The sequence below is a fragment of the Scophthalmus maximus genome, chromosome 14 (genome assembly GCF_022379125.1).
Source record: "Scophthalmus maximus strain ysfricsl-2021 chromosome 14, ASM2237912v1, whole genome shotgun sequence".
NCBI lineage: Eukaryota > Metazoa > Chordata > Actinopteri > Pleuronectiformes > Scophthalmidae > Scophthalmus > Scophthalmus maximus.
Window position 1 is genome coordinate 22,257,387 of NC_061528.1, and position 27,043 is coordinate 22,284,429.

General features: G+C 41.5%; 1 protein-coding gene across 25 annotated transcripts in view; it reads left to right on the top strand.

Annotated features, from left to right (window-relative positions):
* lrrfip1a (leucine rich repeat (in FLII) interacting protein 1a) overlaps nt 1-27,043 on the top strand; it is a 44,234-nt gene that overhangs the window by 1,211 nt on the left and 15,980 nt on the right. For 9 of the 25 annotated variants that reach the window (XM_035605007.2, XM_047337452.1, XM_035604993.2 and 6 more), the window contains exons 2-11: nt 15,951-16,037; nt 20,719-20,736; nt 20,881-20,952; nt 22,863-22,904; nt 23,976-24,026; nt 24,238-24,273; nt 24,995-25,045; nt 25,125-25,166; nt 25,314-25,370; nt 26,005-26,064. In XM_035605007.2, coding sequence (XP_035460900.1) covers nt 15,951-16,037; nt 20,719-20,736; nt 20,881-20,952; nt 22,863-22,904; nt 23,976-24,026; nt 24,238-24,273; nt 24,995-25,045; nt 25,125-25,166; nt 25,314-25,370; nt 26,005-26,064 — 516 coding nt within the window. The remainder of the gene's footprint in view (nt 1-15,950; nt 16,038-20,718; nt 20,737-20,880; nt 20,953-22,862; nt 22,905-23,975; nt 24,027-24,237; nt 24,274-24,994; nt 25,046-25,124; nt 25,167-25,313; nt 25,371-26,004; nt 26,065-27,043) is intronic. The other 16 variants (XM_035604985.2, XM_035604994.2, XM_035604997.2 and 13 more) reach the window with 9 other exon arrangements.

Sequence of the window (27,043 nt, forward strand, 5' to 3'; positions counted from 1 at the left end):
CTTCTCAAAAACTTATGACAAATATATGCAATTTAGGCTTCATCAATTCAATTCAAAGAACTTGGGGGGAGTAGGAGTAGAGGGGCGGGTGGGGAGAATAGGTGGATGGATGGATGCTGGCTCAAAGGTGGACGTGGCTCCTTTTGGATCTTAGGGGGCAGGGAGCGGAGTCCCCCCCCCCAGGGTACCAGACGGTTCTGGTTGTTGAGGTTCTGGGTGGGGGGTCCCGTGTGATGACTTTACTTTTCCTGATGGCCTCTTTGTCAAATGTGGCGGTGAGAGTGGGTCTGGGGTTGTCCACTGATCTTCCCGCTCATCTTTATGATCCATGTTTCACAGTAAAAGCGTAAACTTTATTACAAATAACTATAAATAGTACAATACATACCAAATATATAGAAAAAATGTATACATAAATACAGATCTCTTCTGCTTTCTATAAAATAAACGATTTGATATTGGCATATTGGAAAACTGCCTGTTAAAGCTCATACTGACGTATGGGTCGGCTCTGTTTATTTGTAGAGACATGAAATATGCACATGTACAACAACTTTGTCTGGGAACAAAGTTGCAAGGGAGATGTATTCTACCCAACACCTGAGAGTGTGTCTGTATCTTACAAGCTAAACAGGAAAAGGTCACATCCATGGCCTGATTACACAATCTACAGACCAAACCAAAATTATTGCCCTCAGGCACTGAAATATAGTGTCTCACTGATACGTGAAAATGTGAAAGAAACGAAAAACGAACAAACGTCTGAGGAATAGCGAATTCATACGAACATAGCTAAACAATTAAAGAAAGAAATAGTTATGCAAAATAAAATAAAATGTTCAACATGTTGGTGTGATCTAGCTGCGCAGTTTATTTTATCCAGTGTGTATATATATATCTATATCTATATATATATAATCTGAGAGAGATCTATCTGTGGTCTCAGTGCAGTGGCAATTTAAAGGGATTTAGTGAATTTAATGATATTTTATAATGAGGATTTTGTGTGCCGACCTGCAGGAACTGATTTGTCTGCCCGTCAACAACACAGCTCTGGAGCTGGCAGCAGTTGCACTGCATTGTCTCTTAACAGGTGGTGAAGTCGTGTTGTGACAGGTTTACACCGTTTACACACGTCTTCTAATCTCTTTGTTGCGAGGAGTCTGGAGCATGGGGGGAGGGAAGTGATGTTTTGTGGCAGGTTTAACGCTCAGTGTGTCTGAAGTGTGACGCCCCGCACGCTTCGGCCTACAGCGTAATTTCAAAATAGATAACATACTGTTCCCCAAACCAAGGCAAAACTTGATATTTACTATTTTGAAGCAACATTATGCTCTTATTTTTGAGGGCATATGAATCCCTATTTGTAAAAAATCTGAGCCATGGACATTAGGTGTAATTTCCTTCCTGTCACCCACCAACACAAGTGTTTCTCCAGCTGCGGGGCAGTGGACTCCACCGTCACTGTAGCTGCTCTCACTCAGGGCAGCTTTGTTCAGCTGGGAGGAAGTTGGCTCTTTGCTTTTACCCAACCCGGATGTTTCAGCAGATTTGCATATCACTTGTAACTGACATACTGTACACGCACGCTATGGTCGTGACTTTGTTTAGCTGTGAAAGGCCTTGGTAACACACAGGTTTTGCTGTGCGGATGCGGTTGTGATGACACTTGTTTCTTGTTGCCGCCTGTCTGGGGTGGAAGGAGCGTCGACTGGCTGCAGGAGCAGACCCGCGACATCCAAAACAGGAGGGTTCCCTTTGATGTAGAAAGATTCACGGGGTGACGAGTCACAACTTGGTCAGTGCAGCAAGTTTTTTCCCTCAGAAATCGGAGCGACGGGGAGAAAGTTCTGTGCCTTTAAGCAGCATGGGGGTCAGGTCCCTCGCTGGCAGGATAGCATGTCAGCCTTGATGAGTTGGCCCATTCTCAAAGCAGAGCTTTAAAAATAGATGCTCCTGAAAGATCAGCTGTTGCTGCACCCCACTTTTAGACAGGGCAGTGGGTGGGGGGTGGAGATGGAGGAGGAGAGATGTGGCTCACCAAGTGGCCGTCCTGGCGACATGGAAATGGAGTTAATTGGCACTGTTGCATTAAGTCAGGCTTTACAGAACAGAGCTTCTGCTCCATTGGAATCATGTGTCTGTACATTTCACTACTCCCCTCAGTATCGCAGGGCTCAGAGGAACTGTTACTGTACACCTGGCTAATGGTGGAGAAGACCACACAGCGAGAGAGACTGTCCCCCCCGTACTCCAGATTATCAGTCTGGAGTCAGATTAACAGGCAAGAGATGAGACAGTGACGGTATTTACTGTTATGACATTAAAGTGATCCACTGTGTAATCATGAATATTTATCACAGAAATTAAAAATGATCAAACATCAGTCTTTGCTAGGGCTGGGCGACAAAACGATAACGATATGTTTTGCGATAGACACGTAATCAATATCAATAGAAAATGCGTTCGATAGAACGTTTCGATACATTTTTTTTCCTCGTTGAAGAAACCGGAGCAAAGAGTCTAGCTACTCCGGCCGCTAGATACGCCACCATTCGTCCTCTGGTACCCAGCAACGTATGGAGTGACACGCCTAATAGCCAATCATGTAACAGTATCACGTTTGGTTGCACCATCTCGTTTGCTCGTGTTTTTGTTTCTTAGGTCATAAAAATTATCAATAATTATCGATATCGACCGATATGAAACACTTAAATCGTGATACAGTTTTCAGCCATATCGCCCAGCCCTAGTCTTTACTATTTGAAAAGGAGAATGGTCTGTGGTGGACTTCATCTGACCTCTTCTACTGGACCTGTGCTCCAACAATCCAAGAGTGTCATTGTGAAATCATTGAGGTCATATGACTTAATGAACTAATAACAATATGAAAAGCGTAACCAACCGGCCTTTAGCACAGCAGTTCCTGTTTAAGAAAATAATAGGAAAGTGAAAGATGGCTGATTTCCGTGTAGCTGCTACAGCCACCAACTGTTTCAGGTCAATAATTGTCAATAAAGGCAGGAAAATGCAGCCAGATAAAAAGAATTTGTTGAAAATCTGTAACTCATTACAGGCCCCAAACACAGTGGCCCATTGTCTTAACTGGTAAAGTACTACAACTCAAATTATTCTTGTCAGCAAGAAATGCATAAATAAGCAGTTGACATAAGTGTGAACTATCAACACGACTGCAGCAGCACAACTAATAACTTTCGTCGCTTTTTCGGTCATTGAGTCTCTTTCTTTAAACTTTAGACGTTTTTTCTTGGAAAAACTATCTGTTGGTGTTCACTCCACCGGTCAGCTCTGTTGTTCACCCAGTTAATATTAACCCACTTTTATCATAAAGTTCTGAGCACAAGGAAATAGGATTAATCGTAGTCATTTGAGTTTGCTGTAATAGTCTTCAGTACAATACTCCTGATAGAACAGACGACCTGTGTTGGACTCTCTCCTCCTCATGTTTGTCTAATGAAGGCTGCACGGTTGATCATTCACATCTGATTTTCCACGATCGAGGTCAAATTCTCTCTGTGTGACTAATTTGGAGCAGCTTGGACGAAAATTGAGTGAAAGAAATGCCCAACTCATTTTAAACCAAACACATCTAACATGTTTCCAAATGTACAGCAGGTTCTGTTTTGAACCTTTGCTTTTCAAGAGCATAGGACAGGCTAAGATGGATGAATCTTCAGATCAATCCAAGATATTCTTGATAATTCATTTCTAATGAGTATAAGGTTTCTAAGGAACCTTTTTGTCGACACAGTGTGTTCCACCTTCAGTTTGGTGTCAGATATTGATGGTCACAGCAGTGATAACGGTTAGAGCTGTATTATTCTGGTCTGCTGTTGGAGCTCAATCTGTTTGGATCTAATGCAAACTGTCTTAACTGACATTTTTTATTATTTCCCTCTCATGTTCATACCTGACATTAACATTTGTCTCCACATGTGTCTCCAGTGATCAGATCCCACCTCCCTGCTCTGTATGCAAATTGCAAAGACCAAAGGCACTGTTGTTTTTAGCTTGTCCAACTGACAAATGGATGGGTCCTTTTTAATGTGTGTGTGTGTGTGTGTGTGTGTGTGTGTGTGTGTGTGTGTGTGTGTGTGTGTGTGTGTGTGTGTGTGTGTGTGTGTGTGTGTGTGTGTGTGTGTGTGTGTGTGTGTGTGTGTGTGTGTGTGTGTGTGTGTGTGTGTGTGTGTGTGAGAGAGAGACAGACAGACAGAGAGGGAGAAGGGGCTGCTGAGTGAATCAATTCACTGCGCACAGCTCTAAAATGAAAGAAGATTTTACTCATTTGAAATATGACAAATAAATATCAATATTTGGCGATCAATGTTGATATCGGGAACACAAATAAATCAATGTATGTGAAACACTGACAAGTATTTCATACAAAATATTCTGGGTTCTTTATGAAACTGTAGTCGCCCAGGACACATATTCAGCAGTAATATATACTATGACACAGTGGGCACAGTGTCTGTTTATTAGAAAGTCCAGGAGAGGAGACACCATCGCTCAGTCGACCTGCTGATTGTGGAGCCGCTTCACCCTCTGCTTCTTCTCATTTAGTATTTATTCGCAGTTGATAAACCACATTCATGGTCTCTCTGTCTCATTATGTCAAGTGAGAGACTTTCATGTTCAAAATGTTTACACCAGCCCAACCCCTCGTAACGTCCCTGGAATTCGGCCCGAGGCAAACTCTTACTTTTTCTTACGATTCAGTTTCTCAGTGTGTGTTACGCCCTGAGGTCACACCCAGATGTGTCACAGTTTACATCTACAGTCAGTTGGTGAGCACATACCTGCCTTGCCGAGGTCATTGTATTAATAGACAAATATTGCACCTCCCAAACACTCTTCTTCATATGGAAAATACTCCCATTGTTGCTTTGAATGCTGTAATTATAAAGACGTAATTCATATAAAAGTCCTGCTTTGTCAACAACAGAGACAGCTTCAGATCTCAAACCTGACCTGGGTCATTACCACACAGCACGGTTGATACCCACATGACCATATTTAGATTCTCACCCAGATCATGATTTGAAAAAAAAAATATTTCATGAGACCTGATCCGACCATGTTTGATTGATTGTATTGCTGATAGTGTATAAAGTGTCTGTGTTTGCTCAGTTCAAACAGCTGGACGTCTCCTCATGTGTCACACAGCCCAGCGTTCAGCACTGTCCATCTAAATGTCAGCAAGGGTCAGTGAAATTCAAAAATGGTATGACTTCTATTGGGATTGGGCCACAAAATTAATACATTTAAAATTATATATTAAATTCAAAAAAGGCAGCCATTAAAAAGGGCTTTTAGGTTTGGATGTTAAAACTATATATGAATAATGTTGTTTCATTTTACCTTTAAGGAATCAACAAAGAAGCAAAGAATGTGAAAATTCTGTCTTCACTTTTCCAGTATGGGTTATTGAGGGTAGATTGGTGGTATATATATGTATATATACATATATATATATATGTATATATACATATATATACATATATACACATATACTGTGTGTGTATATATACATATATATACACACACACACAGTATATGTGTATATATGTATATATACATATATATACATATATATACATATACTGTGTGTGTGTATATATATATGTATATATATATATATATACACAGTATATGTATATATATGTATATATATACATATATATACATATACTGTGTGTGTGTATATATATGTATATATATATACACAGTATATGTATATATATGTATATATACATATATACACATATACTGTGTATATGTATATATATATATATATATATTATAAAGCTTTCATCATAACAAAATGTGAGAAAAAAAAGTGACGGGGAATGTCCAAATGTTACAAACATCCGTTGAAGCAATGCCCTCGTGGGTGAATGTACAGACACTGGGAGGGAATTATTATGATTGGACATAAAATTAGTAAACGCCCCCAGAGTTCAGGATGAGTCACCAGGCAGTTGAAACCGTTTGACAGTAAGAGGAAAGACGGAAATGTTGATGTAAATATGTATATTCATTTCATGGGGATTTCAAGTCTTTTTGGGTTCACTTGGTCCAATGAAGTTAAAAAAAAGTTGATACTTGAGGTGTTATGTTAAACCTTCCTCTGGGCTGTGTGACAGTCATGTTGTACACATGCACACATCTGCAGTGTGTGTGCTCATAGGGAATCTGACAGGCGACGTTTTTGTGGTTGCTCTTGAATGGAGCCACCGAGCAATGTCTGTGCTGCGACCTGTGTCACTGTGTTGGTATTATCAGCCAGGACTGGCCTTTCCTAAATATGGTGTTATCAGAATTTAACAGAATTGACTCAACGGAGACTGCAACAGTGATACAAAGACATACAACAAAACAGGGTTTTAATGAAGAATCACTCTGATAATTTTCCCAGAAAGTCCTGTGAATTACAGAATGTCTCTAATGTGTAAAAATCCAGTCGCATGATGGACTGTGCGCCCGTCAGGTTCCTCCTACCTGCCTGTTTTGCAGAATGAGTTTCTAGGAGACAGTCTAAACTGGTGATTAAGTTACCAGGTCGGAGCTGGCCGGCTGTCCTGAGCTCAATGAAGTGTTGAAGAGCACTTTAGTATTTAGCACGGATTAGTCAGGGGCTTGACAGCAAGGAAGGGGAAGCCCACCACACAATCCCATTCTCATTCTAGTTATCTGGGGGACGAGGCAGCAAGGCACAGTCAAGTCGTCACTGAATACACAGTTTGGTTTTCTGACTGTGGTCTGACCAATCTCAAATTCACGTAGACCTTTAAATGTGCCTCACTCGTGAGTTTCCTGCTTGTCCACCCAGAGGGATTGAAAGCCTGTGCCACCCAGAACGTGGCTGCAGCAGTCTGACATTTTCCAGTGAAAACCCATTAATGCCACGGAGCACTTCAACAGGCGCTGATGGGCCAAACCATTACGCGTGCGTTTCCTGATGTGTGTACGAACACAAACCTCCGCCTTCAGTTTGGCCTGGCGTGCCAGTCTCAAGTCTCCTTAAAAGGAAGTGGAGGCTCTGTGTGTGCTGGCTTCCTCTCGATGACATCATCACGTGCACAGCCCCGGCAGATTGTTATCACACACTGCTTCCTGTTTATTCACCATGGCTGGGTTTTCCTGCAGAGCGCAGGGAACAGTTGCGGGTGGGGCCCGGTGGGGATTTGAATGCAGGTATTACTGGGGTCGTGTTCCTTGCGGGCGCTGATGCTCTCATGACATTAGAAGGCAAAGCAGCCTGACCAAGCTGTGACGATGAATGGTCAAACTTGAATTTGTTACTGCAAGACCAAAAGCAGCAATGGGACACTGCTGACTGTTAAACTGTCAGTCATCAGATGTTTGAGCATTCTTTGTATTTTTACTATTTTAAGTAATTGAGAGAATTAGAGCATAAGTTGATTGATGTAGGTGTAAACATGCTTTCAATAGTTTGAATTTGAGAGCTCAAATCTTGAGTTGGAGGGAGGCTATTTATTTATTTACTGAGCAATTGCCTTTTAGTCTAAAAAATGTCTGAAAAATGAATTTCAGTTTGCTGTGTAATACTAACAAAACCAGCAAACCAACATTTTTGCTTAAATTATTTATTGATATTAATCTTCTGAAGACGGAATAATTTTGATTTGATCAAACAATTCAGCTCTAGTTTAAATTGACACTTAATGTCAGTTTGGCTGTGAGGCCTCAGTGATAAAACAATTATCACAATATCATTTTCATCGTTAGCAACATGACAAGTCCAATATACTGTATAGCCAAATTGTGCAAGCAATTAGGAGGTATAACAGATAACAGTTTTTTAATGTTCTATACCTCAGATTTGTCACATTTTCTGTTCAGTATTCGACGTTCTCTGCCCATAAAGAAGAGTTTCATATCACACCTTCACATGTATCATGATAAATAATGATTATTATCGATTATTGAATGATTGACTGATATGAAAGTGTTTATCTTGGTGCTGTTGGGTTTTTTTCTCCCCCTAATGACAGTTGCTCAGGATTTCATGTCCCCTGACCCTTAGCCCTCTGGCCTCAGGGATTCATCCCATTTGAGGCACAACAATTTCTAATTCAGTGCAGGCGCTGTAATTCCACTCCTCGCTGCGAGCCAACCCACGTTATAAAGGAATCTGTCCATGTTCAACAGGATAAAAGCAAAAAACCCCAGACGCATAAAGTTTCTCTTCTGCATACTCTCTGTATGACTGCATGCTGTTACCTACTGACCCTTTTTCTTTTAAGATCTAACTATTGCCGGAGGGCAAAGTCAGTGAAGAGTTTCTCAAAGTCACGACCCGTCACATTCTCCCGCTACCATGAGCAGGACGTGTAACCCTCAGCTCGTTGGGTGTCGCTGCCCAGAGGCGAGGAGGAGAGTTCAGGGAAGTGTCGTGGAGAAATAAATCATCTTTTGGAACTAAACATGTCACAGAAATTCCTTTCTGCCACTGATCTCCTGCGATCTTCTGTGCTCACAGAGCCGTGTTGTGTAACTTCCTGTAGGGAGCTGCACACGCCCATCATGCCTCAGTCGCAGTGTGAGAAACAAGAACAGGAACTGCTGTTGTGTGAAGCTTCTTACGGTGACATCCACCAAAACACCATCAGTGAAGGTCGTACAGTATTGTTCTATAGCCTCGTGGTGATTGGACGGCTAATGATTCCCTCATGTCTTGACTGATTAAACAAATGATCCTCTCAATATCGCCATGTTTGCGTCTAAGGAGAATCTTTAATGTTTGGGGAAAAACATTGAAGTGTAATATCCCCCGCGTGCGTCGCATTTCTCCACCGTTGAAACCCCAGCTGCCTATGTCTATTTATTTTTAGAAACGTCTGAAGCGTATTATTTGTTGTATTTCTGGCTGGCCTGAAGTAGCCCGCACAGTTGGTAGCCGGTTTGTTTGCTGCGCTGCGAGCTCGACAGCTGCTCCATGTTTCAGTGGTGCAGCCCGAGGTCGACCTGCTGCGTCGGCCCAGTCAGCGGCAGAAGGAATTCCTTCTGAGCGTGCAGAGCAGGGATGAGTCTGCAGTGATGCGCCTGGCTATTTACCAGGCTATATGGCCTCCTTTTATTTATCTTGGAAACATATACCATACTGTACATGAAGGGGGGGGGGGGGGGGGGTAGATGCTCAAATGATTGGTGCATTTGAACACTGAGATGGTAAATAAACTTTTCTAGTTTTATTGACTATTCGATGGACTTTACAGGACAAGTCACATTCCTCTAACCAGTGAGCACAAGTCTGTGCTCCTTGATTCCCAGCATTACTTTGGAAAGGGTCACTGAGAAATATTAAACAATATGACCAAACTCATTCTGCCCCTCCTCTCCAGAAATGTGTAACCATAATGAATATTCTAATTGGCTACCATATATAGGCTTAATGCCAAAGTTGTCACATAACATGTGGCCCTACATATATTACCGGGTGCAAAAATAAAATATGAGGTCAGTGAGGTACTTTGTTGTAACAATGAAACATTGGTCTCTTTCAACAAAACAAGGCAGAACTTTTCCAAAAACACGATTGGGTGCTTTGTGTGTTTTTTATATCTTGGATACATCACACACACCAACAGCATTTTAAGCAGCTCTGCCCTTGAGTGATGGATACGACTGCTACTGTTTATTGACGTCTGTGTTTAACACCGTTGGACATCCACCTTGCTTCCGTCTCTGCTGATGCTTATATATATATATAAATATCTTATACCATATATTGTTTGGCTGAGTTTGAAAAGCATTGGCACTTTTATCAGCTGTTGTTGACTTTAAGAAGCAAGTTATATAAAAAACAATGGGACTCATGTTTGTGGCAACAGTTTCTCAGCCACACCCTTACAGGCAGCATCTGGGAGAATTCCAATGTTCCAAGAGGAACCAATCTTTTTCTTTTTTCTTATTTAACATCTTCATGCTCCCGTTAGGGCTAATCATGCAACAAAATAATATTAACTACCAATGCTATGCCGATGACACTCAAATCTATATAGCGCTATCACCAAGCGACTATCGTCCATAGATCTGCTGTGCCAGTGCATTGAGCAAGTCAAAGACTGGATGTGACAAAATTTCCTCCTATTAAATGATGAAAAAACCGAGATAATTGTTTTCGGTGCTTAAACTGAAAGGCTGAAAGTTACCCAACACCTTCACTCTCTGTCCTTGAAAACCAAAACCCAAGCCAGAAATCTTGGGGTTGTTTTGGACTCGGATCTACATTTCCACAGCCACATCAGATCAGTAACAAAATCAGCCTACTATCACCTTAAAAACATAGGAGGACTAAGAGGACTAATGTCCATACAAGACCTAGAAAAACTGGTACATGCCTTTATTACCAGTATGCTAGATAATTGTAATGGTCTCCTTGCAGGTCTCCCGAAAAAAACTCATAGGCAGCTTCAGCTTGTTCAGAATGCTGCTGCTAGAGTTTTAACAAAGACGAAAAATTTAAACACATACACCAATTCTTAAATCTTTACATTGGCTCCCCGTATATGAGAGAATCACATCAAAAACGCTGCTCCTCACCTATAAATCACTGCATGGCTTGTGGCAAAAGTATATCACAGAAATGCTTTCGCTACACAAGCCTTCTAGACCGCTAAGATCATCTGGGACCAATCTGTTAAATTCAAAGCATGGGAAATCGGCATTTGGTTACTATGCAACAAATAGTTGGAATAAACTTCCTGAAGATTTAAGACTTGGCCCAACTCTGACCACTTTTAAGACAAGACTAAAAACATTCTGTTCGATTTGGCTTTTTGCTAAATCGTAACTAGATTGCATTTTTCTTCTTTTTATTAATTTTTCTCTTATTCTCATTTTATTATGTCATTTCCTTGTATAACAGGTTTTTCATGTGAAGCGCATTGAGTCTACCTCGTGTATGAGATGTGCTATATAAATAAAGTTGCCCTGCCTTGCCTTCTCCTAGTCAGTCATACTCGCCCTCCACTATGTATGTGTGCACTTTACGGTCCTGCCTCGTTTCAAACCCAGTCAATCCCCCAGTTGGTCAGAAATCTGGAGTATTTCTGTTTGCGTTCTTTGTCCACCCTGTCATCACTCGTGGTCATTAAAATACCCGTCCATTCTGGTTGCTGCAGACTGGAGACTGGCATTCAGGGCGTGGGAAATAATCTAACTGGAGATAGACATGGGGCAGACACAGGGCATTTAGTCGTGGAGGCACTTGAGGACTCGCTGCCCTTGTAGATTGTCAGTAAACTCAAGGGATCGGGTTGACACAGTACAGTCACCTCTGCAGTCACATGGACACTGTGAGGTCATGAAGTGCAACTCAAAACCATTATGTTTGTGTGATTAAAGTATCTTTCAAATAATTCTGATGACATGAAAGGTTTGACTTTTTCAAATTCTTCTTGTGGCTTTTTGAATTTTGAAAGAAAGCACTTCCTTTGCAATGTTGTATTGTAAAATAAAATGTGACTTTGGCTCATTGTGGCTGCATAACATAGGACTGAGTCAGGACTGGGTTCATTTTTGTAATGAACTGGCTCACTGGTTCTCTGGAGAACAGTCACAGAGTGAAACTCTGCTGAATTAGACCCAGGTCCATGTAGGTCATTATAAATAGCTGTGAAGGAGGAGGAACAGAACATGTGAGGATGTCTTTTGGCCTAGTTAGGTGAAACTTTCTAGCTACAGTTACCTGCAATAAACACTAGTCCATATACAACGTGTGGAAATGATCCAGGGTTGGACTCAATGGCTGACATCTTGGAGGATCTTTAACTGCTAGAAATAATTTGTACTACAAATGTCTGACGGCTAGTAGTTTTATGACATTTCTAGGCAGCCCTTTTAAAATATTCTGAAGTTAAAGGTGACATATTATGCTCATATTCAGGTTCACACTTTTAATTTGGGTCACCACTTGAAAAGGTTACATGCTTTAATGTTCAAAAAGGCCTTAGTGTTCTCATACTGCCCATTACTGCAGCTCCTCTTTTCACCCTCTGTCTGAAACACCTGTATTTTTTTAGCCCCGCCTCCCGATAAACCCCAGTCTGCTCTGATTGGCCAGGTGGCCCAGTGTGTTATGATTGGTCAACCGATTTCTAAATTTCATCTCACCAGAGAAGTGGAGATTCTCAGATTGCAGGTGGGGTAACCCCAAAAGAGTCCAACTGTGACATCACAGTGGGAGAGAAATCTGAACCAGTTGTTCAGAGGCAGGCTGTAGGGTTTAGAAACGAGAGGGTAGTCTTTGTTCACAGTTTGTGGGCCGGCAGGCTCCACACATACACAAATGTACGTGCACAAACACTGAAAAAGTGATTTCTGCCAAACATGACACCTTTTAATAACTGCATTTCACAACTATTCCGCCCCGTAGAGAGGAGGGCAGTAATGTGTCCACGATGAAATCATTCACACCGCTCTGTTTCAAGAGGGTGTGAGTGGCTACAACGTTCAGACATTTAGTCGTCAAATTGTACATCACGTAGAGGTGTTTCCATATAACATTGATGACCATAAATAATCCCTGCCACAATCATACATATATCATGTGTTGCCCATTCCAAATATTAATACTTGTGATGGTATGGCGTTGTTCTTCATTCAGAAAAGAGGACATGGAAAGATAATTTATTCCTAATAAAGTGATTTCAGTCAAGAGCCTGGCATCAAAGCCTACGTGTCTCCACACTGGCTTTACAATGATGCTGTGCATGTTTGGCCATGGTTGTTTCTGAATATTCTATCAGTCTTATGGTGATAATGATCCAAGTTGCTGTGTCTTAACAGAATTGTTTATGTTTTTGGGGGGGTGGGGTTTACTGCATCTTTCAGAGTGTCCAGTAAGTCGTCGCTCACAGGAAAGTCTAATTCAATGTGATGTGAATGTCCCGCCACTCAGTGTATTGTATTGTGGTGCATTGTGAGCACCCACCTTACATTAAAAACAGCAGATGCAGATTTTATTGTCACTCATTTCTTCAGGGGTCGGTTGGTTTCTCAGGAGGATTAGGAAGAAACAACATGAACCTTGGTGGAATGATGAGACGTGGGTCAAGAAAGAACCCATTCAAGTTTGGCTCAGAATCAGGCACATTCAATGAATGTGTGCAAATTGTAGTGGATTCAAATAAGAATCCAGAGTTTAAATGTGGTCTGTTGGGCCACTACTCTTGTGCAGCTGGTTTTGTGAACTTGATGAAAACTAGTGACGAATGACAAACTGTTTGTGCAAAAGCTCTCAACCTCACGTGCTTGTTGTTAGATGGAGTGAGTGAATACTGGTGCTCCATCCTCAGACTTTGGACTTGTACCCTCTTGATAACCTCCAGTAAGATGGACACTTTGCTCTCTCTCTTTCGACCCTGGGCGTAGATAAAACGTGGCTTTAGCGAGAGGGATTGTATAAGTACGCTCGAGTGTGGATACACCAGCAGAGGGACAGCATTAGATTTGTGTGTCTGTAAGCCTCATGCAGAAATGTTAAATATCCCAAGGACAATGAGCAATCATTAACTCAGACGAAATACCACTTAACCAGTCAGCAAGTGAGCCGGAGGGAGAACAGCAATCAGCCATCACACAGATTAGTGTTCTGAAGAGCTTATGTGACTTACAAGTTCAAATATTTGATTGATTTAGTGTTATAAGTAAGTGTCCTGTTCTGCCCATTCACGCACATTCACCAGCAGGATGTTCCCAACACACTCACTTTACTGCAGGGTAGAGTTGTCTCTGCTGAGGCAGCAACAAGCCGTCTGTTCCAATACTTTCAGGCCACTGTCGTGCATTTCTCCACCATCTCAACAGCAGATTCATCCAGACGGACATTACCTCAATCATTCTGCAAACGTCGTAACTTTATGCAACAATAACAACCAGAGAGAAAATTTCCAATATATCGGCAGATGTATTTAAAAAAAATTGCAATTATTCCTAAGTCATTATCATCCGTTATGACAAAGAAATGTAATTGAGGCTTGATACTTTACACTATAACCATCAAGTTTGTTATGAATAACTATGGATATAATTGACTTTTTTATGTAAAATGTAAAAAATCATATCGCCCGTTATTTTAGGGCTACCCTAATATGTCAGTACAATATCTGTACCGTACCGTCCAGTACTGTACTGTACAGCAGACAGAGTCCACCACGAGATGACATTGTGACTTTGAGTTTGTGTCGTATCAAAATGTTCATGATGATACAGGTAGTAATATTTGTGTCGTAAAATGTCTTACATGCTGATTTTAACCATTATTTTTTGGGGTTGATAATAATGTAGCTAGACTGATGCATCGGCCCGGCTGACGGGAGTATTAGCTTATTGCCGCGGTATTGGTTTGTCAGTACGTAGCAGGAAATTGTAAAACACCCCTCTCACTATGTATGTTAGTCATAATTTTTTCAGATGTAATACTTCAAGTGATCTACATCAAATCAGGTGTATTGTGCAAAATCTACTTTCTTGTGGGGTTTCTTGTGTACTATTGCCCCATGTATCATTAATCCACTTTCTATGTGTTTCAGTCTATCAAACACCCAAACCTTGATGTTAATATCTACCTCAAACGTTCAGTTTTGAATTGGCCTCAGATACTAAAATCCTTCCTCAGATGTGTCTTTGCATTTCTGTGCTGCAGCTTGCTGTGACTTCTCTCACCAATCATCACTTTTTGGTCATTGTGAAGGTGGTGTTGGGACTTGTCAGAGGTGTGACTTCATATTCAGAAATATGTTTTTGGCAAAATAATTGGGTTTGTAAAATAAGTAATGATTCTTAAGTAAAATGTGAAAACGTGACCCAACTGACATCCAGATTTACAAAAAAGAAATGGTGTTTATGTTCCATTATTTTTACTCTCCCAGGAGTACGATAGTTAGAATAAGTGAAATGGTTAATCTGGTTAGTGTCGTGTAAAAGGAGCAGATTCCTTGGGTTACTTGTTTTACTCTTTTTTTTTCTTTAAAAAAATGAATGTGAACAGGGTGAGTCATGGTGTGTGTGTGTGTGTGTGTGTGTGTGTGTGTGTGTGTGTGTGTGTGTGTGTGTGTGTGTGTGTGTGTGTGTGTGTGTGTGTGTGTGTGTGTGTGTGTGTGTGTGTGTGTGTGTGTGTGTGTGTGTGTGTGTGTGTGTGTGTGTGTGTGTGTGTGTGTGTGTGTGTGTGTGTGAGACTCTTGTCTTAGTCAGTTGCTTCCTTTTGCTCGGTCATGATGACTGACACTGAGGAAATGCATTAGACGATGATGGTTGGGGGGAGAGATTACAGTGACCCCACCTAGAGGCGAACAAGCTGCAATCACAACGTGCCTACCGCAAAGTGAGAGGAAGGAAATGCACACAAACACACACACACATACAGCGCACACTCTGAGAGAGGTCCTTTTAAGGAAAAGGTCCTGCTCATGCCAAAGAGCTGAGTGGAGCAAAGGCAAAGCCCACAAATACAGACATGTAATATGTATGTGTATATATATATATATATATATATATATATATATATATATATATATATACATACACACGTTTACACACCGTTTCGGCTGCATGTTTGAAGGTTGTCACAAGATTGACTACTTGTAAATACAGTTGAGTTAATGTGTTCAGAGGTTGAAGGACATGTTGATAGACACTCCAGTCTTGTGTGACATACCGCGGTGTCTGCGACCATCTGTGATATGAATCTTTAGTTGTATTCCTTTTAATATCTGTAGAAAGCTACACCATTCAACAAAAGGAGCCATTTATTCTTCATGTTACAGCTGGCACGTTAGTGTCCAGTGCATTCACATCCCAACAATGTGTCACTATTTTCACGTACGTCAGGGAGCTGGAGCCGGACTAAATCGACTCCTGTCTCACTTTCTCTTCTCTTTCTGTTTTCCACTCGCCCGCAGGCCGAGGCCAGGCTGGCAGCGAAGAGGGCGGCCAGGGCAGAAGCCAGAGAGATCCGCATGAAGGAGCTGGAGCGACAACAGAAAGAGGTACACAAGTCAAAATACAGAGTCGCATACAAACCCATGAAATAACTCTGATCGCTGTGGGTTTGATCCTAAGAGAAACACTTTGGTGGGAGTTTAATCCAGCATCTATCACCTCATGTCCAGAACAGCTTCTGTGACTGTCTGGTACTTATATTACACCTAAAGCAGCAGACCTCAGCATATTCATGCAGCATTATCCCATCAACTCTGTTACACTCTCAATAAACAGAGAATTTCAGCAGTCTTGTTTGTGCGCTGTGTTGCCAGTTTGTAGCCAGACCATTTCCTGTCACTGATGCCTTGGAATGGGATGATCCTGTGGGTCCGCAGGTCAGAGGTTTAAACTCTGAGCAGCACTGTCAGGATTCATGCCAGTCATATAGTTGTTCATATAAAGTGGAAGCGATTAAAAAGAAACACATATGTACAGTTTAGGATTGAAGAGAATTCAAGATTCAAGATATTGATTGTCACACTGGTCATAAACAATTATACTTCATAACTGTTATATAACTGGTGTGACACACATCTTGAATCAAAGTCAGGAGCAATTGATAAAGGCCCATCACCGGATAAATCAACTGTGTCCTTGAATTTCATTTCGATATCAGGAATGGTAAATATGAAATGAGTCAAATTGAGGTCAAATGAACAGTGAAGCGTGTATATTTTTTACAGTGTAGATTCCTCCTGTGAGGATTAGTACACAGTCAGCCAAAGCAGTGAGTAGAAAGTCCTTAAAGGGGCTCACTAATGACTCTTTAAACATTTTCCACTTAATCTCAGGCCAAATCTCAGGAACTAAAATCTTTCAATGGAAACTTTTCAAGACTCAGTTATTTAGAGCACATGTCCAAACGACATGAGGTTCTGGAGATGAAAGACCATTACACACGATAACACATTCTACTATCAACTATCTTGTTTTCTGGTCATCTGTAATATACAGGTTTGGAATTATATTTTCAGAATGGACAAAAACGGTCTGTTGGTAGTAGTAGTAACTATATACATTACATAATTTAGATCCACTCACCAGTTGGCCTCTGCAGTCTCCTTCAGAACCTCTCAGACCTTGGTCAGAAGGACCTGCTGCGATCCAGCAGTGGAAAATAGGTTTTAAATGTGTGATACTTTTATTTTTCGAACCAAATAAAATACTTACCAATACATTATTTATTTAAAGACTGAAGAGACCCCAAAAAACTGGAATGGGCCCTCAGCGTCCAGCCCCTCCAGTGGCACGATATTCAGATTTGTGGAGGACCAGGTGAACAGTGTGTGTTGTTGTGTGTTTAGACTGCAGGCCAGTGGTGTGTTACTTGTTGTTATCTCTCCGGTTCTCCGGTTCTCTCTGTACAGTGTGGAGTCGCTCCCTGCAGGTAATCCCATACACACAGACTTGAGCCTCTCATCTGTTGAAAGTGAATTTTTAAAGGTCGTCTCATCTCTGTTTCCAGAGCTCGTTGTGGAGTTAAGGTTCCTAAACCTGTGGTTCCATGTAACTAGGACCTGTTTCCATCTGAATGACCAAGTCCTTACTTGTTGTACGGGTAATGAGGCGTACTCTGCTCGAGGGTGGGAAATTGATTATAAAATCATCAATCAGATTAAATACAATGTTTTGTTGTGTTACTGACGTAACTAAAAACTGCATCGCAATCTCATTGATGCATAAATACTACCAGAGATGATTAAAGGGATTGCTAGTGTAAACAATAAAACAAAATCACCTCACAATGTACAGTATGTAGTCACATTGCCTAAACCCATTCAGCCGTATTAAAAATTATGACTTTACATCCTGATCTATAAATGTAAATATTTTTTACTGGACATAATTTTACTGGGATAATCAGCATTGTAGCTGCATTGAGTTATCAGGCAATCAAAACACAGGCACGCGCACACACACACACACACACACACACACACCCCGACCAGACTGAGCTTAACAATGACCATTAATCCGGTGCATATGACCTCCTGCTTACACCGTGCGTGTGTGCGTGTGTGCGTGTGTGTGTGTGTGTGTGCGTGCTAAACCCTTGAGCAGAGTTCTAAAGTAGCTTAGCAGGTTGCACTCCTTGGTCCAGGTCGCAGTGGAGCGGTTGTTGTTGTTGCGGTGTTGTTGTCATGAGCGATGGGTCGCTGCGCTCTCTGTCGCCTTCTTTGGGGCTCTCGGATGTTTTCTCGCATACTGACAACAGAACTGAATGGATCGTTGGGTTCGTAGCAGCAAACGAGAAGTGCCTCCGTTGTTTCTTAGCTGTTCTGAAATCTCCGCGCCGCATCCCACTGTGATCTTGCCTACATGACTGGCCACGGTCTCACCTACTGACCGCCGAGGGATGCCACCTTCCCTGGTTCACTGAGGGCAGAAGGACGGCGGGGCATCGACTCGCCGGGAGGGGGCTGAAGGCTGCCCCAACCGGGCGCCCAGGAACCCCTCCAGTCAAGAAGGGGGGCTCGGTGAGTTCAATAGAACAGTGGCTAACATGTAAGCTGATTGGGTCCCTCGAGATGAATGGGCTTATGACGTTGCCTGGCTCAGTTGCTAATTGGGCGTCCAGACATGTAATGAGAGAGAGATAAGTAGTAGACATGATCCATCCAGTCAGTTATTAATCTGCTTTGGACTGTGCCATGACAATTTTTGTGCCACATTTCACAGTTGTTAACAATGGAAAACAATATACTTAGCTTCTTACTTGACGGCACTTAGGGAGATGTCAAAGGTCAGAACAGAGAGAGTTGGAAGTCTGGGCTGGTGTTTGTGAGTTTATTTTTCCCGCTGATGGAACAATTAGAATATTTTATTGTAATAATATGAAAGTTATTACAGAGGACATTTGTAATGTATCCTAGCTTCATTTCTGTTGTCGTATTTTATCAACACATCTGACTTCTACAGGTCAGTGTCACCTTCTTGATGTTAAGGATGACTTTGTTTTCTTGATCAGACAAGACAAATCAGCTTTGAGTCTGCTGCAGGGGAAAGGTCGTCGGTGTGGAGGCGTGACCTTTCATCTCCACTGAACCTATAAGTTAAGAGCAGCAGATTAGTTGTCCCCTATTGTTTATCTAGCACTGCTGCTGCTACTTAAGTGACGCAGGGGACAAGTACGGCCGCTGCAAAACCATTTGTGAAAGCAGGAAATCTGTATGTTGGGCAACCACACAAAGAGACTGTGGCAGTAAATCCGGATTAAATTACTGGACCGATTGGATAGAAAGTGCAGCAGTGAGGATGGTGTGTGTTATCAGTGTGTATTTGGTCAGTGGGATGTACTGAGATGACCTCAAAGAGGCATGAGATACTGACAACATAGAAAACAACATTTATTTAAAACTAGAATGGTGCTCAGTAGATCGCATACCTCCGCCCATCATTCATCTTAAATTCAATCAAGCTGCACCACATTGTACACACTCATAGATATCAGTCCATGAAATATTCCCATTTTGTTTTTGTTTTTCCCATTAAGTTCCATAAATTATTCCCTTGAAAATCAGTAAAAATATTCAAATCAACACATCCTATCTCGTAATGTTAAAGTATCAATCCCTTTGTCAGGTTTACAACCTCACACTGAACTGTCGTAGGTTGAGAGGATATGAGAGGACCGAGTGATCCCGCTCTGAAGATGAATACTATACAGAATCTAAGGTTTCCTCAAATGTCTTTTAACACAGGAACATGAGTATGAATTAATCAGAAATGTAGTATAATGGTTCAGCCACAAAAGAATCATCACTTTGGTTTGAATATCACTGAAGTGGAGTCTGTGCTGGAGTCCAGGACATTATCCAACAATGAACTCCTGTAAAAACAATACTTAAACAGATATATATGATATGTTGCACTGCAGACAAACTGATTCACATCAAGCTAACCATCTGCTGGCTTTAGCTTTGTTTTATAAGGCACAGTCATGAGATCTGTATGATTTTTCTGTGTATTCTCTATTCCAACTCTCAGCAAAAAAGTAGTTTTGTTTTTTAATTAATGAGAAATATTAGACTTATTGTGGTGGAAGTGTCATTTCCCCCCCAGCTCTGAGCCTCACTCCACCCACTGCATACAAATTGGGCAAGGGGCTGAGGGGTTGAATGAGTTGGGACTGGAAGGGAGAATAAAAAAATGGAGAGCGACACAGAAGCGCAAGACACCAGTCCATAGAGGACTCTTTAGAGGTGGAACACTTTTCCCCTTCAGAATCCCTTGAAGTGGACATTAGTGTGGTCGAGGACCATGGTGGGCCAGAGCCATATCAGTGTGAGCCGTTGGCTCCAGCTCCGGTAATGCCCCAAGCTGGAGCTCTCAGAGCGGAGGCAATGCAAGTGCAAGAGAGAATGGGGATATAGTGGTAACCTAAAGTTAGAATGATTTTGTTGCTAGTACACAAAAGGTCCAACAAATCAAAAGAGACACACTGCCATCCCTACAGTCATATCATTTAGTTTACAGCTCAAAAACACATTCATGTGTGAAGTATATCTTTGAATCTGCAGTGAACTTGTGTTCTTGGGTCTTTCTCTTGGATTACTTCTCGATGACAAATAATTTCATATCTTTCTCCATCTCATCTAATTTTTGAGTCTGATTTATTTTCTCCTCTTTTCATGTTTGGTGTCGTCCGATCTTTTCCCTCTTCCCTTTACCGGTGTTGGTGTGTAGATCTTTCAGGTGCAGAAGGTAGGCCTCCTCTTCCTCTCTTCCTCTTCATCCACCTCAGACAGTATTATCTGCTTTTTCAAAAAGAGAATGATGGATATCAGGTACCTGTCCTCTGTTTTCTGAACTGTATTTGTCTTGCCCTCACTTCCTGTCTCTTCTTAGAAGTACTATGGCCTGAACACCAAACTTGATGAGCGTGTGGACAACAGATGGGGAGATATTGAACAATGGATGGTACAGTTTTTGTTCTGTGATGATGACTCTTAAAACAAACGTCCTATGAACTAAATATTATGCATGGTTTGTTGGTGGTTTTTACAGTGTGCCTCCCCTGCTTTTGGATTCCAGATCATTCCTGTTGAGCCTTATTAGAAAACAACAGATTATAATGAATCAAAGCTTGGCCATTAATGATAATCCCATTGGAAAAAGAGCAGGCTGCCCACTTGGCTTTGAATCAGCATGACCATATGCCCTGTTGGTGTGAGACTGCATGGGCTTATGAGTTTGTATTGTCTCACATCATAATAGAGGTTCATGTGTGTGTGACTAATTTGACTGACGGTGGTGTGTTTTTGACTAAAGATTAAAGATTTTTCCACAGATTGAGGTGACAACAGAGTTGTTGAGTCGCAACAGTCCTGCCTTGTTGTTGTAGCTAACTTTGTCTGTCAGTGGTTTGTTGGCAGGATCACTGGTTGAGTGTGATGGTTGTAAGAACATGCATGCCCGCTGTAAGACAGTGTTCATTACATGACCCCTTGGAAAAAACAGCATCTATATTTTTCAGTACCTTGGTTTAAAATGTTCATTATACAAATTGATTGGAATTAACTCAAAAGCCTGTAATGTATCCCGGTGTTTGTGACGTGACATTTACCTAAAAACAGTTTTCTTTCTCGTGGTTGTGAAGTCATGTGAGATGAGTCTAATTATCTACTAGGGATGAGGATGGTGTTCTTGGAGCTCATTTCATTTGCTTTGCCAGACTCGATCTGGATCTCTTCCATTGGGAAGTGATTTCCGGTCCAATCGCAACCGATTATATGATAATGGGCGGGGTTTATACCACAACACGGAGAGAAACGACTTTTGGAAACAACCAAGATGGCTGCCGCTGATGAACGAGCATTCGTCTAAAAGTACCTGATATTTTCACATTTCTCCCACAAAAAAGTCAACACTGGTCATTGTGGAATCATCATCACAGACATCACAGACATCTCCTCTGCTCTGGTCTGTTGACATTCTCGCGCTGCTCAACAGACGTAACCTGATTGTTGCTCTCACTGGTTGTAGGTCTAGTATCCAATTGGGTCCGGTGTAATTTTGGTCTGCGTCCGTTGGTAACGCCTCTTGGAAACCAAAAATGAACAGAGAGGTCCCAGACTAATAGACATTTGAGTATTAGTCTGACTCCACCAGGCTAGGTGTTCAATAGTATTTTATCAAACCTGAATCCAGTTGCACTTATGAAATCTGGACACGTTCAAATACCTTATCTAATCTTTTAGGTAGTTTGTTTGGTGGGTAATAGAGTCATGGCTTGGGCAAAACGCTCCCAAAATGTGAAGCTAAATAATCTGGATCGCCCCCTGGTGGCTGAACCAAAGTCAAAGTTCACATTTAATGTATTTTTCCCCAAAGATGGTTTCTTCTGTATTAAGTAGTTGTTATCACACTGATTTATGTTGGAGTATAGATTTTTCCAGTAAGTTTAGTTCTGATTAGTTATTTGATGCAACAAAAAAAAGAGAAAACAGAGTGAAGTTATCGGTCTCATGAGCAACTGAGAAGCTAAGTTAGCATGTGTTATTTTGCTTGTCCCTGGCAAACGCTGTTCGGGTCAGTGCTATCGGAACCCATCCCACAAAGTTTACACCTCATTTAACCTGACTGCAGACTGTCTCGACTAAAATGTGTCAAAAAATATCACAATATCCATAACCCTAAAAGGAAATGAAAAACAAATTGAAATTCAGTGACTTGGGAGCACATTTGTGTGGAATGTAAACATGCTACTCGGACTGGACAATCAACAGTTGCCTTCCTCATTCATCCGTCTCATTGATCTTTGACATCTCTCTCCTCCTTCACGCTCTCCATCCCTTCTCTTCTCCATTTTTCCTCCCTCCCTCTTCCAGGAGGACAGTGAGCGATACTCACGTTCTTCACAGATAACCACGGTGTGTATCCTTCCCTCTGTTCCCATCTCCTCATGCCTTTCCTCTGAAACATAATCTATCTTTCATCACTTGGAAAAAAAGACAACAGAAAACAACTCATCATCCTATATTCGATCCAGGTTGATAGATCTTTAAAAACTTGACTATGTAGAGATAAATAAATGAACATATCATTTAAAAAAATATCAGCATTCATTTCATGGTGTCACAAAAACATATACGCTAATATTTATTGTAAATTCACAAATAGCGGCTGTTACTTAACATTGCTGAAGAGGAACATTATTGAATCTAAGCCATAGACCTTCATCTCAAATTGTCCCTGTTTTATTAACACATTGAAAATAGGTCTTCCTGTTTTCTCATGTGTTCTTGGTTGAATTTGTTGTTAACGTAAATTTGAAAAAATATTCTGTCTGAATAAATTTTAGACAATCTATATTTCACAACCTAATTTATTTTATGCAAACAATTTTGAGTTCATTTGAAATTAGCTTGACAACAATTTAAAAAATGGCTGTGTTGGAATGCAAAATTAGTCCAAACACAATTTGTATTCAAAAGATAAACAATGAAACTATGCTGATATTTTTTTAAATTATATGTTCATTTATTTATCTCTACATAGTCAAGTTTTTAAAGATGTTTTTTCTTACATAGCCAACATTGGCAGTTACTTGCCAGTTGAGAAAAACGTTGGGAGTTCAGCATCACTCACCAAGTTCTGTAAAACTAAAGCAATGGAGACAAACAAACTGTTACCTCTTGTTTTGCTTCTATATATCTATCACTTCTTTGCTTTTGCTGGAGTAAGCACGCTAACTTGCTAGCCCGAGTCCAGTGTTTCGTCACCGTAGGGTCCAGTCTGCCCTGGAGAACGAGCTCTGCTCAGAAGGTGTACGATAACCTCTTTTCCACCGCCATGTTTCTTTACACACGACAGGTCCCACAGAGCAGTATTTTTACACTCATAGAATGAACCACTGTTCAGTCATTGTTGATGTACCTCACACGCTGTGTCCCATCTCAAAGCCCTAACCATCCATTTCAATCTCTCGCCCTCTCACACAGCTCTCGGATGACGATGAGCGGATGTCAGTGGGAAGCCGGGGAAGCGTCAGGGTCAGTATCACTCAAACAGCACATGCAATAAAAGTCACGAACCTCCTTTTTTCATTTTCAAGTACCATGGCTCTTTGATTCAAAAAGAACAGTCCTGGTCCTCTGTAAAGCCTTAGTGATGTGGAGGCTGCGTCTGTCCTGGAGTACTTCACAAGGTGCATCAGTGTGGGTGGCACTTGTTGATGATGATGATGATGTTGTGTTTTTGCAGTCGGATCTCGATGCGGTCGGGGCTTATGGTGGAGGGGTAAGGGAGGATCTTCTTCAACCGTAGACTCTGGATTGGTTTGTTGTGAATGGATTGTTGTTTAACTAACAGCCAGAATGTTACATTCACCTCTACACGAAGTCTGAACTTTTTTTGGTCCCTTAAATGAACTAAAAAAGAAAGTTTCTTATTTTGGTGGATCTAAATGGACATATATAAGACCCTTTTTTTAATTGATGTGATATGTGGTAAACAATGCATGACTGAACTAACTTAGTGCGTTGGGTCATGTATTTGTTTTAGCCGTTGAGAAGGATCATTGGCCTGGAGTCAGTCAGAGCTAAAGCTATCGCGCTCCAACCAAAACACAGTCGCTACTGGTGCTGGTTTTTTTCTGGTTATGTTTTTGTGCAAAGATTCTTCATACAAATCATGTTGCTGGGCGCGTTAGATCTGGAATATTTGCCTCAGTCAGTTTATTAGCTGGATTGGTTTGTTTAATGCATTGTGACCTTGAGTAAACTTTTTACCAGTTGCTGGTGGATACCTCGGTCTATAACCAGTGATGCACACAAAAGCCTGTGTGAAGAGTCCGCTGTGCATGTGCATGTGTTGCGTGTTGCCTGAGTTTGCCTGTTATTAAGTGTGCTCTGAAAACAAAGACATTCTGGGTGTTTTCAGCGAGACCAGATTTGTCCAGATAGCTTGTTTCCCCCCCTCATGGTTCTCCCTCTCTCTCTCTCTCTCTCTTCACCCTAAGGACTCCTCACTAAAGAGGTCAAAGAAAAAGAAGAAACATAAGCACAAAGATGTATGTAAAAGCTCAGACTGCACAAATGGCCTTCACAGAGCTGGCAGCAGCGTTTCTCACTCGTGTTCTCTATTCGCAGAGGAACGGCTATGATGATGATTACAGTGTCCTGTCCAGCAGGGTCAGTAGCTGTGTGTTGAACTGATTGTACACGTGTGGTCAGTTTTACTGATGATTTGTCAACTGCATGATTCCTCCTGGAGAAGGAAAGTTACACAGGAGCTGCATCCCGTCACTCACTACTCTCTCGTCTCTCTCCTGCTGTCAGAGCTCCAGACTCAGTGATGAAAGCAGAGCGTCCCGCTCGTCCAGGACAGACCTGACGGTGCGTGTTGGCCCTCTACGAAGCATGTTTCTGTTTGTCCCCATATCAACAAAATTCATCTTTGTGTTGAGGATAAACTGGTTAGTTGACGGCAAAGTGCATAGTGTAAATTGAGTTTGAAAAATGTCATTGTTCTGAGGCAAACTGCAGCGAGTGGACCCAAATAAATATAACAGTGTTTTCGTATGAAAGTTACCTGGCAACGTTGATAGTTATTAACATATTAATTAAGAATTAACCCTAACCCTGCACAAAGCAGAGTTAATACAGAATTTAATCACCAGGAAAAGTTAAGAGGACTCACCTGCTATTGAAGGCAACAATAAGCCATGCAGTAGATACAAATCTGCCTGATATATTAGAAACAGAAGAAGTGGCAACGTTAAAGACAAAGACAGGACCTCTGGTTCAAAATATAAGTCCTTGAAGCCCCCTTGACAGCGCGGTGCTCTGTAGTCATGAAGACGTTTGTTCTTTTTCCGCTCATCCACAACACCTTCCACACAACCGGGGTCTGGACTGCGTTTGGTGAACTTGTTCGTATTGAAATGCTGCCGTGTGCTGTGGGAGGGATGTGGTGACTTTAGTGTTTGTGGGGGTTTGATTTGTCTTACCTGTACTCCCCAACTGTCAGAGCCCCAGACTGAGTGAGGACAACCGAGTGTCTCGTGCCTCCAGAGTAGACCTTCAGCCGGTGGGTGGCACTGCTTCGCACTCCACTAACGGCTGTGGTGTGATTATTATTACTTATTAACCATGTGATATTTTTGATTGTATTAGTAGATGGCTTTTTGTTTTCCTATTGAGTCATGTTGTGGTTTTTAATCAACATCTGGGGCCTGGACTACGAAGCGAGCTCAACTTACCCAGGATATGATTTCATTATCTGGTTTGACTTAACCTTACACTGACTGTCCTGATAACCTGAACTACGAAGCTGGATATCAACTGTCTCAGTCAACCTGGGTTTTCTTTTCGGATTACAAGCGCGTTTATGTGGAATAGACGGAGTCGGTAATTAGAAGCGATATCGTCAGAACCATAAATTATAAATGATATATAATAAATTATAAATTAACCATAACGTTTTTAATATGATACAATATATTTATACTATTTATCGTCACAGTGTTGTGTTGTTCTGAGCTGCAGTGATAGAAGAAGAAAGTAAAACACATTCTTTTGGGAATCAAATCATCTTTATCGAATTCAAATGAATGTATCTAATATTAGGCTGCACGGTGGTGTAGTGGTTAGCACTTTTGCCTCAAAGCAAGAAGGTTCTGGGTTCGAATCCAGGTTCAAACCAACCAGGGCCTTTCAGTGTGGAGTTTGCATGTTCTCCCCGTATACACCCGTGTATGCGTGGGTTCTCTCCAGGTTCTCCGGCTTCCTCCCACAGTCCAAACACATGCAGAATGGGGTTAGGTTCATTGGAGACTCTAAATTGACCGTAGGTGTGAATGTGAGAGTGAATGGTTGTTTGTCTCTGTATGTGGCCCTGTGATAGGCTGGTGACCTGTCCAGGGTGAACCGCGCCTCTCGCCCAATGTCAGCTTGGATTGGCTCCAGTCCCCCCTAACCCTTAAATGGATAAAGCGGTAGACGATGGATGGATGGATGGAATCTAATATTAATGAGGCCATGTATTTATTTAGTGTGATATACTAACC